At 40.5% G+C, this 18,248-nt stretch overlaps 1 protein-coding gene across 2 annotated transcripts in view; it reads right to left on the bottom strand.

Annotated features, from left to right (window-relative positions):
- Positions 1–2,317: 2,317 nt before the first annotated feature.
- The window catches only part of usp22 (ubiquitin specific peptidase 22), a 44,404-nt gene continuing 28,473 nt past the window's right edge, over positions 2,318–18,248 (bottom strand). The window contains exons 8-12 of one of the 2 annotated variants that reach the window (XM_058405689.1): positions 17,795–17,921; positions 17,570–17,661; positions 4,571–4,633; positions 4,285–4,434; positions 2,318–3,721 (exon numbers count right to left, since the gene is read on the bottom strand). In XM_058405689.1, the coding sequence (XP_058261672.1) occupies positions 3,679–3,721; positions 4,285–4,434; positions 4,571–4,633; positions 17,570–17,661; positions 17,795–17,921 (475 nt within the window). In that variant the 3' untranslated portion in view covers positions 2,318–3,678. The remainder of the gene's footprint in view (positions 3,722–4,284; positions 4,435–4,570; positions 4,634–17,569; positions 17,662–17,794; positions 17,922–18,248) is intronic. The other variant, XM_058405688.1, reaches the window with a different exon arrangement.

Here is an 18,248-nt window from a genome sequence, read left to right as displayed (position 1 = left end):
AAGAAAGTTTGTTTGAAATGCAAAATGCTATTGGACCAGTCACTGTGATGATCATTTAGCCTCTCTGTTATTACCATGTATTTTTCAGTACATATCTGTAGTGTAGGTGATCCCTACACTACCCTAAACAACAACATTTATGTAGCAGTTCCACTCAATAAAACAAAGTAGGTCTTGCTTCTGGCTGGACAGGAGCGCACTCTGACCTCTGTCATGCACGGCCTTAAAGAGTGACTGTCGTGTGAGGTTGGGGCTGTGGGATGGACCAGTGAGCAACTGTCCCTTTGGGATTTTGAATATATTTTGGCACGCTCTGTCCTGTGCTGACTGTGGCCCTTGGCTGACTGTGTGATACTATTTGTTTATGACCTCATCTTATGACTGTGGTATACTTTGTGTTGTCCTAGAAATTCTTTGTTTTGTTTTGATGAATATGTGCCAAACACAGACACTGACAGTTTCTTCGTCTGTTTCTGCTGACGTCTTTTGTTTACCTATGGATAACACTGAATATTTCACTTTTCTTCTGTATACACCTTTCCATAAAAGGGTGAACATGGTCTGCAGCAATGCTTAGGTAGGTGGTACATGACAAAGTAACATCCACATGGATGTCCGGACTCAAGGTTTCCCAGCAGAATATTGCCCAAAGCATGACACTGCCTCCGCCAGCTCGCCTTCTTCCCATAGTGCATCCTGAGTCCATGTGTTCCCCAGGTAAGCGATGCACACGCACCCGGCCATCCACATGTGTAAAACAAAACGTGATTCATCAGACCAGGCCACCTTTTTCCCTTGCTCCATGGTCCAGTTCTGATGCTCACGTGCCTATTGTTGGCACTTTTGTCTGTGCACAGAGGTCAGCATGTGCACCCTGATTGGTCTGTAGCTATGCAGCCCCATACGCAACAAACTGCAATGCACTGTGTATTCTGACACCTTTCTATCAGAACCAGAATTAACTTCAGCAATTTGAGCAACAGTAGCTCGTCTGTTGGATCGAACCACACGGGCCAGCATTTCGCTCCCCATGTGCATCAGTGAGCCTTGGCCACCCATGACCCTGTCACCGGTTTACCACTGTTCTTTCCTTGGACCACTTTTGATAGATACTGACCACTGCAGACCTGTTCATCTCAGTAAATTTTTAAGAGTTTTGCTATTCAAGAACTGTCTCTGTCTGGTTCTTTTGCAAAAACCTTCCCTGATTTGCTGACCGTGGTATTACTGTGCTTGACTAGCCAGCCAACTCACCTGACCTGAGTCTATCGAGAATCTATGGGGTATTGAAAAGACGAAGATGAGAGACCCCGGACCTGGCAATCCAGGTGAGCTGAAGGCTGCTATCAAAGCAACTTGGGCTTCCATTACACCCTCAGCAGTGCCACAGGCTGATGGCCTCCATGCCACGCCACACTGATGCGGTAATTTGTGCAAAAGAAGCCACAACCAAATATTAAGTGCATAAATTAACACACTTTACTCAGAAGTTTGACTTTTCTATATTATAAATCATTTCTTTATCTTATGAAATATTCTAGTATTTTGTGATACTGGACTTTTGATTTTCATGAGCCATAATTATCTAAAATTAAAAAAAAAAAACAAACGCTTGAAATATTTCAGCTCATGTGTAATAAATCTAAAGTATATGAATGTTTTCCTTTCCGTTTTTCTTTTGTCACCAATGTGAAGAACTAGCATATGTATGAAATGATGTGTAAAATACAAGACGAATCATCCATACTTGACTTAATACATGACAATTGTGTATTAAAGGGACCTTAAGCACAGTACACCAGTGACACTGACAAGTGTGGCATACTTTTCATCACCATCTGAAAAGTATGCTGTGGGAAGAAAACTGACATATTTTGCCAAATAATGTACAAAAAAAAAAAAAAAAAAAGGCTTGATTATTTTGGCTGGTGGACTGTTTCTCAACCAAGCAACAATATAAAGGCATTTTACATCCCAAACACACACTACCAGCTCAGTGTCATGGATGTACTGAGACCCCAGTCCACAAGTGATACCTGCCCAGTGGTTGTCATAGCAACAGATGAGCTACAGTCAATAGTTGTGTCCCATGGCCACCTGATAAAACGGCCAATTTATCTGCATCAGCATCTAAAAAGTATTTCATATTACATAGACATATTTTGCAAAATAATTGACAAAAATAAGTTATTGGACGAGTATTCACCCTGTTGTTGTGAAACCCCTAGTATAGCCATTGTGAAAGGAAAAATTACATCATCTCCTCCCACCAAGACAATGGGTGCTAGTACCTAGCCAGTAAATGCATGTGTATGTACTGTACAGGGCATATTATTAACAGTGGCAGAAATCTTAAATGAAACAACACTTTTTTCATTCATCTGTTTTATATACATACATATGATACATACGTACATACTATACATACATACATGATTAACATTTATAAAAATTCACTCCGCTCCCAAAGTCTTTTACAATCCAGTTTAGACAGCATGCTAAGATTAAGTACTGATTCAGTACACACACACACACACACACACACACACACACACACACACACACACACACACACACACCCTCACTTACAATGATACAAGCGCGCGCACACACACTATCCTAGCAACACATGGCAGGGCTAACACTGCTGAATCAAGCCATGTCAGGACGCACCATATGAGAACATTCCATGTCCATAATGCATCACCAAACCTTGATGAGAAGCCTTTGCCATCCAAACTTGCAACATTTCACAAACAATGACATTTTCAGTTAAAAAACACAAGACATAGCTGCATTTCGTTAAAAAAAAAAAAAAAAAAACCCACAGCAGAAATGTGAGAAAGACAAGGATGCGGGTGGGGAAAGTATCTCAAACAAGAGTTCAATGTCTTATAAAAATAGATGTACGTATATATACACACATGATATTTCCCTGCCCTCAATCACAAAAAAAACAAAAAAGATGCAGTGTGAGAGAAAGAATCAGGAGAACTGATGTGTTCGATGTGCCAACCTTATTCACTCTCCTTCTCTCTTCATATAATCCATCACTTCACCCATCCAAATAGGGGAGAAACATGTGCAGGACTTACAGGTATACAGTATTTTCAAACGGAATTCACAGAGGATAAAAACTATCAACAATTTCCACAATACCTTTAGTACCATATAGTTTTCTTTCATTTGCATTCAGGCTAATGCATAAAATAAACACAGTAACATTTCCTCATCGGCTGTGGTGTTTGAAATGCTTGGTCATTCTGAGGTCTGGAGGAAACAGGATCATGGACTAAAGACAAATGGATCAAATGTTTGGAAAAGGCTTAAAACTGAGGCTGAGCTAGATAAACTGCCCTTCCATCTTCTCCTGTCATGTGTAAACAGACACAGCTCCATCCTCTGTCACTTTTCACACTTCTAACTTTTTTTTTCAAGTAGATCTTGGTAGCTCAGTGTGGACCGACTATGCAGTATAGAGTTAGCTATGCATTTGGTTATCATTTCTTATGTTATTTGTTTTATGCAAGGAATAATTATAGTCGTTTTGCATGTTCTTGCTGCTTCTACTGCCCCCCAGCTGTGAGCCTGACTGCCTTCTTTGCTTTTCTGGTTCTCTCTCTCCATTCCATTCACTCTTATGGTCCTTCTCTTTAGGTGTCCATCATCTTTTGGAGGTTACTCATACTCAAGGAACTGTTTATGATAAAACAGCAGATACCTGCAAAAAGAACAAAAAGAACTGTTAAAATTCCGAGTTACTGTAAAATGCACTTAAATGCAAGTTAAATGATGATGAATGATACCCTTGGCTTCATTTAGCAGAACTATGTAGGGAAAAACATCTTGTGTGTAAAATTTTGAATCCTCATGCACAACTAGGATTCATCAAAAATGTCATGCGTGTTAAAAAAAAAAAAGAAAAAAGAAAAAAAAAAAAAGAAGCTTAATAAATAAATATAGCTGTACCTGGGCACACCACCGCTTATTTAATTCCAGCCACAATTAACCATACATGTATAGTATTGATTATGGATTAAAAAGTCTTGTTTTTATCTTTAAACAGCCTACAAAATTGAGAGAATGTATGCAGCAGTATGTAATAATTGCATGACTTATAATTCAGAGACTACATTCCAAAGTGCCATATATGCTGCCATTGTGTATATTGAATTGAAGCTTTTTCTTTCGAAATGCACTTGTGATCACCTTCCTATAGCTTCCCCAAACTGTCATGCAAGCAATTTGGTATAAAGCACTGCTCTAAATGTGTGTGTGACTGACCCTTCACTGTCCAGCACGTCCTTAATGCTGGCTTTAGTGATGATGGCGTCATCACATTTAAACCATTGGTCCTTATGCTGCCGGATGAATGTGGTGTAATGGCCGCTCTCCAGTGTGCCTTGATGATTCACTACAGCAAAGAGGGAATACCTGCAGAGAGATGGGAGGGGAAAAATACAAAAATAACTGACGATGAGATACAAGAGTGAATAAAAAAAAATCAGCTGGGTAACACCAGCAGTGCACAGTAATTGATGAGGAGATAAAGCCAGGAAGACACACTTACTTATTATCATTGTTTAATGAATCTACTGGCTGCTGGTACTGTCCATTCATCCGGCTCTCTTTACTGTAAACACAAACACTTATTATTCACACTCTATTCTCAGCACATGGGCACACTAACCTCTCGATTTCAGTGATTTCATCATAGTTTCCTCAGCTTAATTTGATAAAGTTTCACAATCCCTTGAATCTTGGTACTACAAGAAATTTTGTGTTTGTGTGAGAGTTTTTTTTTTTGGGGGGGGGGGGGGGGTGCGTGAGAGGGAGGCAGAGGCAGTTCAGCTGCTGCTAATCGAGTTTGTCGCTGCAGGTGGCTGATGGACCATTGTGAGATTAATTCGTTTTACATTATTTTTTTTCCTATGGGGAAAAATAATTCCGTTTTCGACAAGATCGGTATTCGACCAGACTTTTGGAACGAATTACGGTCGAACAATGAGGTACCACTGTGTGTGTATATATACACACTACTCACAAAAAGTTAAGGATATTCGGCTTTCGGGTGAAATTTCAGGATGCACCTAAAATGCACTATAAAACCTTTACAGGTGAACTTAATTTGACCTTCTCTACACTCTATGTCCAACTGTTCAGTGTTTCAGTACTTTTTGCATAACTTGCTGTTCTCTAACAAGGTGCTTAACGGCAAAATTCACAACTGGTGTTTGATCCATGAATCGACCAATAAATTTTCTGGTTCAATTAGAATTGGTATTTAAACGGTCTCCTTCATCATGCTGTTCACATTTTGACATCATGACCAAGACCACACCTAACAATTGATCAACAGTACCTCACCATTGCGAGGCTTCAAACAGGATGTTCTCAGAGGGAAGTGGCCACTGAGCTTAGAGTGTCAGGTTGCAACAGAGATAAAGAGAGACTGGAAGAGTCACAGAAAGGCATAGAAGTGGACGTCCTTTGGCCACATCCCACGTTGATGACCGCTTCATTGTGCACAGTGCCCTGCGGAACCAGATGATGAATGCCACTCAACTCCAGGCACATTTAAGGGAAGTGAGAGGCACCCAAGTGTCACGTCAGACCATTCGAAACCATTTACAATGCGTGGTCTGCGTGCTAGACGACCTGCAAGGGTACCTGACCACACCATCAGACACAGGCATCGGGCCAGGGAGCACTTACACTGGACGAGGGACCAGTGGCCTAATTTCATCTTCATGGATGACAATGCTCCAGCTCATCACGGTCGCATCATTAGGCAACGGCTGCTGGAGGCTGGGGTACCTCAAATGAAGTGGCCTGCACTTTCTCCAGACCTGAATCCCATAGAAAACCTATGGGATCAGCTGAGTCGCCGTGTAGAGGCTCGTAACCCTGCACCCCAGAACCTCAATGACCTGAGGGCCGCCCTTCAAGAAGAGTGGAATGCCATGCCTCAGCAGACAATAAGTCGACTCGTGAACAGCAGGAGACGTCATTGTCAAGCTGTAATTGATGGTCAAGGACACATGACAAATTATTGAGACATTAACATTTTTTGTTGTGGTATACCCCCCACTGTTGTTGGCTTTTGTTTCAATAAATTGTTTGAGATGAGGAAATTGCATGCTTCTTAAATGCCCTACTTTCATGATATTATATCACTGTAGTGTGAACTTTTTACATTTTCCATAAATTTCACCCAAAAGCCAAATATCCTTAACTTTTTGTGAGTAGTATATATATACACTGTACAAAATTATAAACGCAACACTTGTTTTTGCCCCCATTTTTCATGAGCTGAATTCAAAGATCTAAGACTTATTCTATGTACACAAAAGGCCTATTTCTCTCAAATATTGTTTACAAATCTGTCTAAATCTGTGTTAGTGAGCACTTCTCCTTTGCCGAGGTAATTCTTCCACCTCACAGGTGTGGCATATCAAGATGCTGATTAGACAGCTGGCCACAGTAAAAGGCCACTCTAAAATGTGCAGTTTTACTGTATCGGGGGGTCCGAAAACTAGTCAGCATCTGGTGTGACCACCATTTGCCTCACGCAGTGCAACACATCTCCTTCGCATAGAGTTGATCGGGTTGTTGATTGTGGCCTGTGGAATGTTGGTCCACTCCTCTTCGATGGCTGTGTGAAGTTCCTGGATATTGTCAGGAACTGGAACACGCTGTCGTATACGCCGATCCAGAGCATCCCAAACATGCTCAATGGGTGACATGTCCGGTGAGTATGCTGGTCATTCAAGAACTGGGATGTTTTCAGCTTCCAGGAATTGTATACAGATCTTTGCAACATGGGGCCATGCATTATCATGCTGCAACATGAGGTCATGGTCGTGGATGAATTGCATAACAATGGGCCTCAGGATCTCGTCACGGTATCTCTGTGCATTCAAAATGCCATCAATAAAATGCACCTGTGTTCGTTGTCCATAACATACACCTGCCTATACCATAACCCCACCGCCACCATGGGCCACTCGATCCACAACATTGACATCAGCAAACCGCTCACCCACACGACGCCTTACACGCTGTCTGCCATCTGCCCTGTACAGTGAAAACCCGGGATTCATCCATGAAGAGAACACCTCTCCAAAGTGCCAGACGCCATCGAACGTGAGCATTTGCCCACTCAAGTCAGTTACGACGACGAACTGCAATCAGGTCGAGACCCCGATGAGGACGACGAGCATGCAGATGAGCTTCCCTGAGACGGTTTCTGACAGTTTGTGCAGAAATTCTTTGGTTATGCAAACCGATTGTTGCAGCAGCTGTCCAGGTGGATGGTCTCAGACGATCTTGGAGGTGAAGATGCTGGATGTGGAGGTCCTGGGCTGGTGTGGTTACACGTGGTCTGCGGTTGTGAGGCCGGGTTGGATGTACTGCTAAATTCTCTAAAACGTTCTAACATCAACTTTGAGGACATATACACACACACATATATATATATATATATATAAAAATAAATGTCCTCAAAGCCTCAAAGTTGATGTGTTAGAAGAAGGAAAAATGGGCAAGCGTAAGGATTTGAGAGAGTTTGACAAGGGCCAAATTGTGATGGCTAGACAACTGGATCTATCAAAAGTGGTCCAAGGAAGGAACAGTAGTGAATTGGTGACAGGGTCAGGGTGAAGGCTCACTGACAGACGTGGGGTTCTAAATATTTTAATAAATCTAAAGCTAAAGTTTCATTCATCTTGGCCTCACCTTTCCAATCCTTTCAGGCTTAACCAATTTGGACAGTTGAAGACCAGGTGACTATCTACTTTCATCGAGTCTGTGCCCATGACAGCATCAGATTCCTGTTCTTGGCTGACAGGAGAGGAACCTGCTGTGGATTTCTGCTGTTGTATCCACCTCATCCACCTCAAGGTGTTCAGAGATGCTTTTCTGCTCACCATGGTTGAAATGAGTGATTATATGAAATTATATTATATGAGAATGACCAAATCTGGCCATTTTCTTCTGACCTCCTGACCAAGGCATTTCTTCTAACAGAACCATCACTCACTCAAAGTTTTTTGCACCATTCTTAGAAACTCTAGAGACTGTTCTATGTGCAAATCAGTTTCTGAAATACTCTGACCAGCCCATCTGAAACCAAGTGCCACGACACAATAAGTGTCACAGTAATCATACTTTTTTCAACATTCTGATGTTTGTTGTGAACATTAACATTTTTCTAATGAAGTAGACAGTGTATATACATACATACACACACCTACATGCATCAATTCTGTAGACAGATGAAGATACTGTCTTGGTTTCAAAGAGGTGTGAAGGCATGTAAATTATCTCATTGTCTTTAGCTACCATAAACATTATGTCATTATTTGAGAAATTTTGTTTAAGTATATTGTTTGTTTTATTTTGTTCTGCTGTTGAGTGTTTTTTTGTATTATCACCAGTAGGAACTATTATTACATTCCGCTGTACTATGTTGCTATGTTTTTGGGTTTTTTTTGCATGTTGTTACTAAGAACCACGTGAAACGGGTGAATAAGGTAAAGGGAAATAAAGGTTCTCAAGTGAAGTTAAGTCACGGCAAGTGAAGAGCAGCTATTTGTAAGATTTTTTGTTTTGTTTCTTTGTCAAGTGAACTCATTCCCTCTTGGTTATGTGCAGCCAGCAAGGTACATTTATTTATCTTTCTTTTCATTGTGTATAGGTATATTCAGTTTACAGTCTGTTTATGTCAAACAAATGTGTGCTTATTATGTGTATTTTGTTCATTTGTATAGTTTGACGGTGGATTTGAACAAGTGCAATAAGTAAAGATTAAATCCATCAGTAAAAACTACGGTGTCATGTATTTCCTGGAGGGGGTGATAGTCAAACTCTGTGCTGGTCAAGTTTGCTGAAGTCAGATGTGGAGCTAACGGCACGCGAAGCTGATGTGAACAACGGACTTGCCCGAACATTCCCTAAACGGACAGCCCGTCAAGAACCACAGATAAGCCGCACTTTGCAGTTAATTAACGTTACGTGCAAGTTCATAGTTAATTTTGTGATCTGAATGTGAAATAAGGACTGAAACTACTAGTTATTTTGATAATTTGCTTAAAAAGTGTTTAAATGTGAAGACTGCATTTATGTAACATTTGAAGAAAGGTTATTGGTTTCTTGTGAAAGATAAGAGAATCTCTTTGTACATATAAGCTGATATATTTTGAGTTTGAAGTTCAGGGTTTCTATATAGTGTTCAGTATTTTCATGCAAGTTTGATGTGTGACAAAGGGCAGTAACCTCATTAGGTCAGCATACTCACTGCTGACCATTATATGTATATAAGTAAAGTACATTTAATTTTTATATAACTAACATGTCGCAAACAAGTGAAGAATCTCAGAGTGTAGTAGCTGCCCTAGAGCAAGATGTAGAGCTAGAACAGTTAGATGAGCTCAACATTGCTCAACAAGTAACACACTCTGAAGAGCCCTGTACAAGTGAAAGAGCCCGCATGTTAACAGCAAAAGGAAAGGAGTTTCAGAGGGAAAGGATGAAAGGGCTATTGCTTCGCTTTGACAGCATATACGAGTGCTGGAAAGCTCTGATTAAGGTCGTCAAGAAATCAGTGTTGAAACAGGATCCTAGTGTCATCCTACAAGAACACATCAGCAGTATTCAAAAGGAATTATCTGATCTGAACACTGCTTATGATGAATATCGAAGAATCGATCGTCCAGAGCATGAGATGCGCCGCAAGTTAGATAACTGTACATCAATCACTCAGATAGTTGCAAGGCAAGGCACAAAGGAGCTGTTGGTTTGGCCTTATCATAGCTCCATATTTGCATCTTCAGTTTCCAGTGTTTTGTCTACTGCCTCTGAACATTTTAAAGCTCATTCAATTCATTCTAACACATCATCAGTCAAAAGACAAGAAGCTGCTGCTGAGTATGCAGCTATACAAGCTGTATTGAAGATTATGGCTGAACAAGAGCGTCACCAAGAGACACTGCAAAGACTTGAGACTGAGGACAAGCTTATAATTGCAAACCAAGTAGCAGCTGCAACAGCTCGTCGTCTTCAAGGAGAAAAGGAAGAGACGCAGAGAACGCAGGTTTGAAAGAGGAAAAACAAGAGGCTGCTCTCTTAAAGAAACAGCAAAGGGAAAGTGCTGCAAGAAGGTCTGTAGAAAACCTGAAAAGAGAGCTTGAGCGTTTGGAAGAATTGAAAAGACTCAATGCAGCTAGAGCAAGGCTTAAGATTTATGATGAAAATCTTTCTGTTCAGCAGCATGCTCCACAGAGCTTTAAGCTACCTACAGTTGTGCAGACAGCCACTCAGGTGAATGCTAAGCATCAATGCCCACATGCACCTAGTGAACTCCAAGATAAGGTAGAGCTTGTTAAGGTCTTGGCTGAGGCTATGTCAGCAAACAGACTACCGATTCCTGAGCCTACAGTGGGGATCCACTTAGGTTCAATCATTGGAAGACATCCTTTGAGACATTAATTGAAATGAAAAAAAAATTCCAACCTCAGAGAAGATATTTTTTCTTCAGAAATATGTTGGAGGAGCTGCTTTAGAAGGTCACTTTCTGATAGGTTCAGAATATTCATATATTGCAGCATGGAACCTACTGAATGAGCAATATGGCCAGCCTTTTGTAATTGCCAAAGCCTTTCATGACAAACTACATGCCTGGCCAAAAATTGCAGCAAGAGAGTGCTGATTTAAGAAAAATTGTAGATTTCTTACGCAGTTGTGAATGTGCGATGGCTCACAATGAGAGTTTACATGTTCTTCATGATGGTATCAAGAATCAAAAGCTTACTGCTAAGTTACCTGACTGGTTAAGTACCAGGTGGAACCAAAAGGCCACACAATACCAAATGGAGCATGGCAAGTTTCCAGACTTCAAATATTTTGTAACATTCCTGACAATGGAGGCTAACATCGCTTGCAATCCCATAACGTTCACATCATGCTTTGCGACAGAGTGAATCAGATGAAGCAAAGACCAAGTATCAGAATGCAGTGGTGCCTAAGAGCCAAACTGTAAGTGCTAAAACATTTACAACCAACACTGCTTACAAGGCCATAGTCACATGTTTGTTTTGTAAGAAACCAGGTCATGCCTTACACAAGTACCGTAAATTACTTGGAAAACCAGTTACTGATAGTGTCAAATTTATTCAGAATGAGAAAATCTCCTCAAAGGGGACAATTGTACCCTGTACAAAACTCAAGAGCTTACAAATATGAGGGTTGTACTCATCCAAGATCATCACTGTTCTAACACTTTACACTCGGGAATTCATCCCTGCAAATCGAACACACATCCCAACTCCAGAGAATGCCAAAGCATGGCCTCATTTGGAACATCTTGCAGAACATATTGCTCCACAAATGGAATGTAAAATTGGGCTGCTGATTGGATATAACTGCCCACAGGCACTGATGCCCAGAGATGTTGTTTGTGGAGAAGAAAGTCATCCCTTTGCACATAGAACTGATTTGGGCTGGAGCATTGTGAGCTACAGTGACCGGTATGAACACTATGGTGATGCAATTGGAGTAAGTCATCACATCATTGTAAAACAAGTGACACCTGAACCAAAGGCAATGTCTCAGCTTAAAAGAGAAGTGCGCTATGTATTCAAAACTCAGATTAAGGAAATGGCTACTCCGGAAGATGTTGTTAAGATGCTGGAGTCCGACTTCAGTGAAAGAACTGGAGAAGAGACCAACCTTTCTCAGGAAGATCTTCACTTCTTGACAAAGCTAAAGGATGGGATCAAGCATAAAGAGGATGGTCATTATGAAATGCCCCTGCCGTTTAAACAAGACAGACCAAATCTACCAAATAATAAGACGTATGCCATTTAGCGTCTCATGTGCCTGAAGTGGAAGTTTAAGAGAGATCAGAAATATCACGCAGAGTATGTGAATTTCATGAACGACATTATCAGCCGCAGTGAAGCAGAGAAGGTCCCGGATGAAGAACTCAACAATAAGCCTGTCTGGTATATTCCTCACCACGGTGTATACCACCCTCAAAAGCCGGGGAAGATGCACGTCGTCTTTGATTGCTCTGCGAGATTTCAAGACACATCATTGAATGACCACCTTCTTACAGGGCCAGAGCTCACAAACAATTTGGTTTAGAAAGGGCCCCATCGCTTTTATGTGTGATGTGGAACAAATGTTCCATCAGTGAAGACCTGAAGACCAAGACTACCTGAGGTTCCTATGGTGGGAGAATGATGATTTAGAGTCTCCACCATTGGTCCATCTATTTGGAGCAGCCTTTTCACCTGGCTGTGCCAATTTTGGGCTCAAACATGTAGCCACTTCAAGTTAGAATCAGTTTAATCAGAACACTGTTAAATTCATCCAGAGAAATGTTTATGTTGATGATGGACTAGTGAGTGTAACATCTGATGCTGAGGCAATTCAACTTGTTAAGGAAGCAAGAGAACTGTGTGCTATCGGTAAGCTCAGACTACATAAGTTCATTTCCAACAGCAAGAAGGTTTTGGATACAATACCAGATGAAGAGTGTGCTGAAAGTGTTAAGGAACTGGATATAAGTTTAGGGGAACCACTTCTGGAGAGAGCTCTTGGTGTTCGGTGGTGTATATCCTCTGATGAGTTCCAGTTCAGAGTTACTGTCAAGGAACATGCATTGACCAGAAGAGGTGTGCTGTCCACAGTAGCTTCCATCTATGACCCTTTGGGCTTTGTAGCACCCTTTATCCTTTGTGGAAAGCTAATCGGAAAGCTAAACTGTGCCGAGATCAAATCAGTTGGGATGAGCCACTCCCAGATGAACTAAGACCACAGTGGGAGTCATGGATAGACAACCTCAAACCCTTGTCCAGTGTGAAAATCAAAAGACGCTACATACCAACAAGCTTCAAGGATGTCAAGCAGTATGAGCTGCACCACATCTCAGATGCCAGTGTCATAGGTTACGGGGAGTGTACTTATCTCGGAGCAATCAACACCAATGGTGAAGTCACTTGTCATGGCAAAGGCACATGTTGCCCCCACTAAGGTAACCACAGTACCACGGTTTGAGCTGTGTGCAGCAGTGGTAGCAGCAAGGATAAGTACTGTGCTAAGGAATAAGCTGGAAATAGATGATCTTCAGGAGTATTTTTGGACCGACTCAAAGGTCGTTCTTGGATATATAAACAATGATGCCAGACGTTTTCATGTGTTTGTGGCAAACAGAATCCAAAAAATCAAATCTACCACAGATCCCAAGCAATGGCACTTTGTGCGCTCTGAAGATAATCCTGCGGATCAGGCCTCTAGGGGTCTAACAGCTGATCAACTTGTTGCTTCAAATTGGTTCACAGGCCCAGACTTTCTATGGGAAAAGGAGTTACCTATGGAAGAGGGGAGTTCAGTGAAGGTGGAAGAGATCAGTGACAATGACCCTGAACTTAGGAAAATCCAGGTGTTTCACACTAGTGCAAGGGAAGACGGGACATTGGTAGACCACCTGAAAGTTTTCTGACTCGAAAAGAGCAGTTAAAGCCATTGCTCGTCTCAAGCGCTATGCTAAACAAATCAAGGGTCTTAAAGCTAAACTAAATGAAACTACAACTGTTGAGGAAAGACAAGAAGCAGAATTGTTCATAATCAGATTGGTTCAAAGAAGCGTTCAGCAGTGAAATAAAAAATAGAGCAATACAAAGAGGTAAAATGTAAAAACAAAGGAAACAAGCTATACCAGTTGAATCCATTTATAGATGAATGTGGTGTGCTGAGTAGGAGGACATTTGACAAGATCTGGCCTTCATACTCACGTTAAACATCCTGCCATTCTGCTAAAGACAAGTCATGTGTCTACTTTACTTATAAAGCATTATCATGAGAAGGTGCATCATCAAGGAAGAGGTATGACTGTAAATGAGCTGTGGTCCAATGGAATATGGGTCATAGGATGCAGCAACGCAGTTGCCTCTCACATCTACAAGTGTATAACGTGCAGAAGGTACAGAAGGAACACACAAGATCCAAAGATGATTTTGCCAGAAGAGAGAATGGAAATGACACCTCCATTTACATATTGTGGCATAGATTGCTTCGGACCATTCTATGTGAAGGAGGCAAGAATGGAACTAAAGAAGTATGGTCTTTTCACCTGCATGTGTTCAAGAGCCATACATATTGAAATGATCTTACTTCAGATGCGTTCATCAATGCATTGCGTGCATTCATCGCAATACGCGGAAATGTAAGACAGTTGAGATGTGACCAAGGTACTAACTTTGTCAAAAGAGAGTTCATGGATGCAATGAAAGACCTAAATCATGAACAGTTGAAAGAGTATGGCTGTGAGTTCATAATGAACGTCCCAGCATCAAGCCATATAGGAGGCATATGGGAGAGACAAATAAAGACAGATCTGAAGTGTTCTGACAGCAATACTTGATCAGTCTGCTAAAAGACTTGACAGTGCATTACTAAGAACCTTTCTGCATGAAGTTATGGCTATTATAAATAGCAGGCCTCTGACAATAGAGCATCTGAATGACCCAACAAATCTCAAACCTCTTACGCCAAATCACATTCTTCTGATGAAGTCTAGTGTGATCTCACCTTCTCCTGGTTAGTTTGTAAGTCAGGATCTGTACCTTTGTAAGAGATGGCGCCAGGTGCAGTTCTTGCAAACGAATTCTGGACAAGGTGGAAAAGGGAGTATTTACTCAACCTTCAGAAAAGACAAATCTGGCAAAGGGATAAGAGAAATACAAAGGTTGATATTGTAATTCTGCAAGAGGATAGCGCCCCTAGAAATCAGTGGAGACTGGCAAGAGTTGCAGAAGTGTATCCTAGTGCTGGTGGAAGGGTCAGGAAAGTAAAGCTGTTGATTAGTGACTCAACTTTAGATAAAAGGGGAAAACGCACTTCTAAGCCAGTTTATCTTGATAGACCAGTGCAAAAGCTTGTTCTACTGCTGGAAGCAGAGTAAATTATATTAACCCACTGTTTGGTTGCAAGATATATGTGAAATCACAAAATCATGATTTGGTGGGAGTTTAGCTGCCATAAACATTATTTATGTCATTTGAGAAATTTCGTTTAAGTATATTGTTTGTTTTATTTTGTTCTGCTGTTGAGTGTTTGTTTGTATTATCACCAGTAGGAACTATTATTACGTTCCGCTGCGCTATGTTGCACATGGACCTTTTTTTTTTTTTTTTTTGGATGTTGTTACTAAGAACCACGTGAAACAGGTGAATAAGGTAAAGGGAAATAAAGGTTCTCAAGTGAAGTTAAATCACGGCAAATGAAGAGCAGCTATTTGTAAGATTTTTTGGGTTTCTTTGTCAAGTGAACTCAACTTGGTTATATGTATATTCAGTTTACAGTCTGTTTATGTCAAACGAACGTGTGCTTATTATGTGTATTTTGTTCATTTGTATAGTTTGACAGTAGATTTGACCATGAAGTGCAACAAGTGCAATAAGTCCAACAGTCCATCAGTAACAAACTACGGTGTCGTGTATTTCCTGGAGGGAAACCATATGGTATCTAGCCCACCATGAATACTTCCCCAGAGTTAAACTTTCCCAAGTGGCCTGAGATTCTGAGATTGATCAAGCTCATCAGGTGTAAAGACAAAACAATTCCGGTTGTGCTGAGATGGCATGAGTGGTCAGCTATCCTTAAGGGTGCTTGGCAGGCACACCTGATGAAATATAGAAATGTCACTCTACATTTTTTTCCTGACTTCAGACAACACACAACCACATAGAGAAAGTTAGGAGCCTTTCCTCAACTACCCAAAGGCAATTAAGCTACAAAATAAGGGTGAGATGATTTCTGACTTCCCTCAAAAGACAGGTACAGAATCCACCAATTCACTGTCACTGAAAACACATACAGCACTGCTGTCCAAGGCAAATAGAACACATCAGCAAGAGTGTTGATGTCAACTTCCTGGCACAGGATGGTCCTTAATGTTAAGGAATGTATTTCTTGCTGTGTGCTGCTGACTGATGATAGGTGGACCTGACAAGATTCTTGGGATGATTGAGAATGGATTTGATGACTACGTTTGGCTTTGTGGGCTCATCTGGTGTTATGGCTTGTGCTGTAAGTGGACTTGCCATGCATCAATGAATGTTCAGACTGCTTCCTGGATTCTCTTCATTTAGACATGTTCTTAGCATTATGAAGAGTCAATGTACTCTTTACATTCAGTGATATGATATTCAAACAGCATAAACTCTGCTGTAAAACATAACCATGCATTAGAATATTTATATCATAAATTAATTTCTTTTGCCTTAATGTGATGTGGCTTATTTTTAAAATTAATATTATAAACTGGCTGTGTCCAACAGCTAATCCAGCTTCTAAAGTTATTAAACAAATTCATTAAGGATTAAGACCAGCATTAAGACAAAGTCCCCTAGTGGCAATTTAACATGTTCCTTTGTAATTATGCATTCAATGGTTCACTCAAACATCGCGTAAATGACGTTCTCGATATTAACACACCAAGTGGTGTAGACCAGAAAATGTTCCTGCGTTTAGGCAACTAAATGTATTATACAGGGGTTTAGTGACACTTTTTATCCTCTACGCCCATCACTTTACACAGTTAGACATAAGATTCAATCATTGGAAAATGTACAAATGCAACATTTCTCTGACGATCAGGGTGCATTGTTGTCCTCCCTGAAAGCAGAATACAATATGGTCTCCACATCTAAGTCAAACTAGTATCAGAGCTGACAGTTAACGTTACCTCCACATCATCTCCTTTACAGGGGGAGACAAGGAATTTAGGTTTTTGCCTTGAAACATTAGCACAGGCAATTTGGAAATATAAAATAGCACTGATTAAGATACACAAGATATGATTAAGTTCAAAATCATATTATCTCACTATATAATGATGATCTTGTATTTGGATCACTTTCATACTTCAGTGCTTCATATAATTAAAGAATTTGATCATTTTAGTAGTTTGGCAAGATACAAGATAAACTGGACCAAATCAGCTCTGGTGCCAATTACTAATGTTAGCCAAGAACAGGCTGTCACTCTGAAACTGATGAAAGGACATGAAGTTATCTTACTAGGGAGGCTGCCACGAGACATTATGGCAACAATATAGGAACACATCTGACACATACTGGTCACTACTCAATGCATGTGACAGTAATCTCTCATATTCTTGCACATTCTTTGACAAGCTCAAACAAACAAACAAGCTGGCGGTAGCCATATACTATGGGGCTTACAGAAATGGTGATAAATAAAATGGTTCGGTCCAAAGTCCAGATCTAAATTCTATCAAAAGGCTGTTCATCACATTAAAAGGTGGATAAAGATCCGACATCATTTCTCTCAGTTTTATTTTCACCTTTTACATCAGATTTTAACAGAGGTGCACAGACTTGTTTGTATCCACTGTGTGTGTGTGTTTGTGCGTGAAATAATGTTAAATGTACTGTAATACCACCTGAAGAGAAGGCTTGGATCAATGTACTAAAAGTGCTAAACAGAAGACAGAACATGACTGTCTAAAAAAAAAAAAAAAAATCAACAAAACTTTATTTACCTGGAGGCCATAAAGGGAGTCATATCAAGCTCTAATGGAAACGAGACGTATGTGGTGATTTTCCTTCGAAGCTTTGCAGAATGCTCAAACCTCTGATCACATGTGAGGGAAACAACAGAATTCAGAGAAGATTATTATTTTTTTATTTGTTTCATTATTGTTATTATTACGATTTTTTTTAAAGTCAGGAAAGCATAAACAGACAAACAACCAACACGCACTCACTTTGAGGTGAAAGCATGCCACAATGGGGAGCCTCTTCATTGTCAGCTGCTTGGTGGACTCCTGGTAACTATGGCAACCGCTGCATTTGATTTTGGCACTGCTCCCCAAGTGCTCGGGTCGTGTGAATCTGCAGCACAGGTATACATGCCAGAGTATTTACCTGGTGTGGAGCTCAGACATGATTAGATTGCACAAATGTTTTAATGAGTTTTTGGCAGAAGTGAGATTATGGCCATCTGTGCATTAAAGCGAGTGACTGAACAGACTGTAGTTAGATTCTAGCTCTAGAGATGTTGTAGTAAGTGAGATTATAACTATATAATGGTTATAATGAGATTATAGCTGTAAACATGTGAAACATCTGTAAAAGTAGTGAAATTCTACCTAAATACTTGTTGTGTGGGAATATGGCTATACACATGCTGCAGTGAGATTATGGCTATAGTTAAATTCG

The sequence above is a fragment of the Hemibagrus wyckioides genome, linkage group LG13, assembly GCF_019097595.1.
Source record: "Hemibagrus wyckioides isolate EC202008001 linkage group LG13, SWU_Hwy_1.0, whole genome shotgun sequence".
Lineage (NCBI taxonomy): Eukaryota > Metazoa > Chordata > Actinopteri > Siluriformes > Bagridae > Hemibagrus > Hemibagrus wyckioides.
This window is presented reverse-complemented; position numbering and strand designations above follow the sequence as displayed.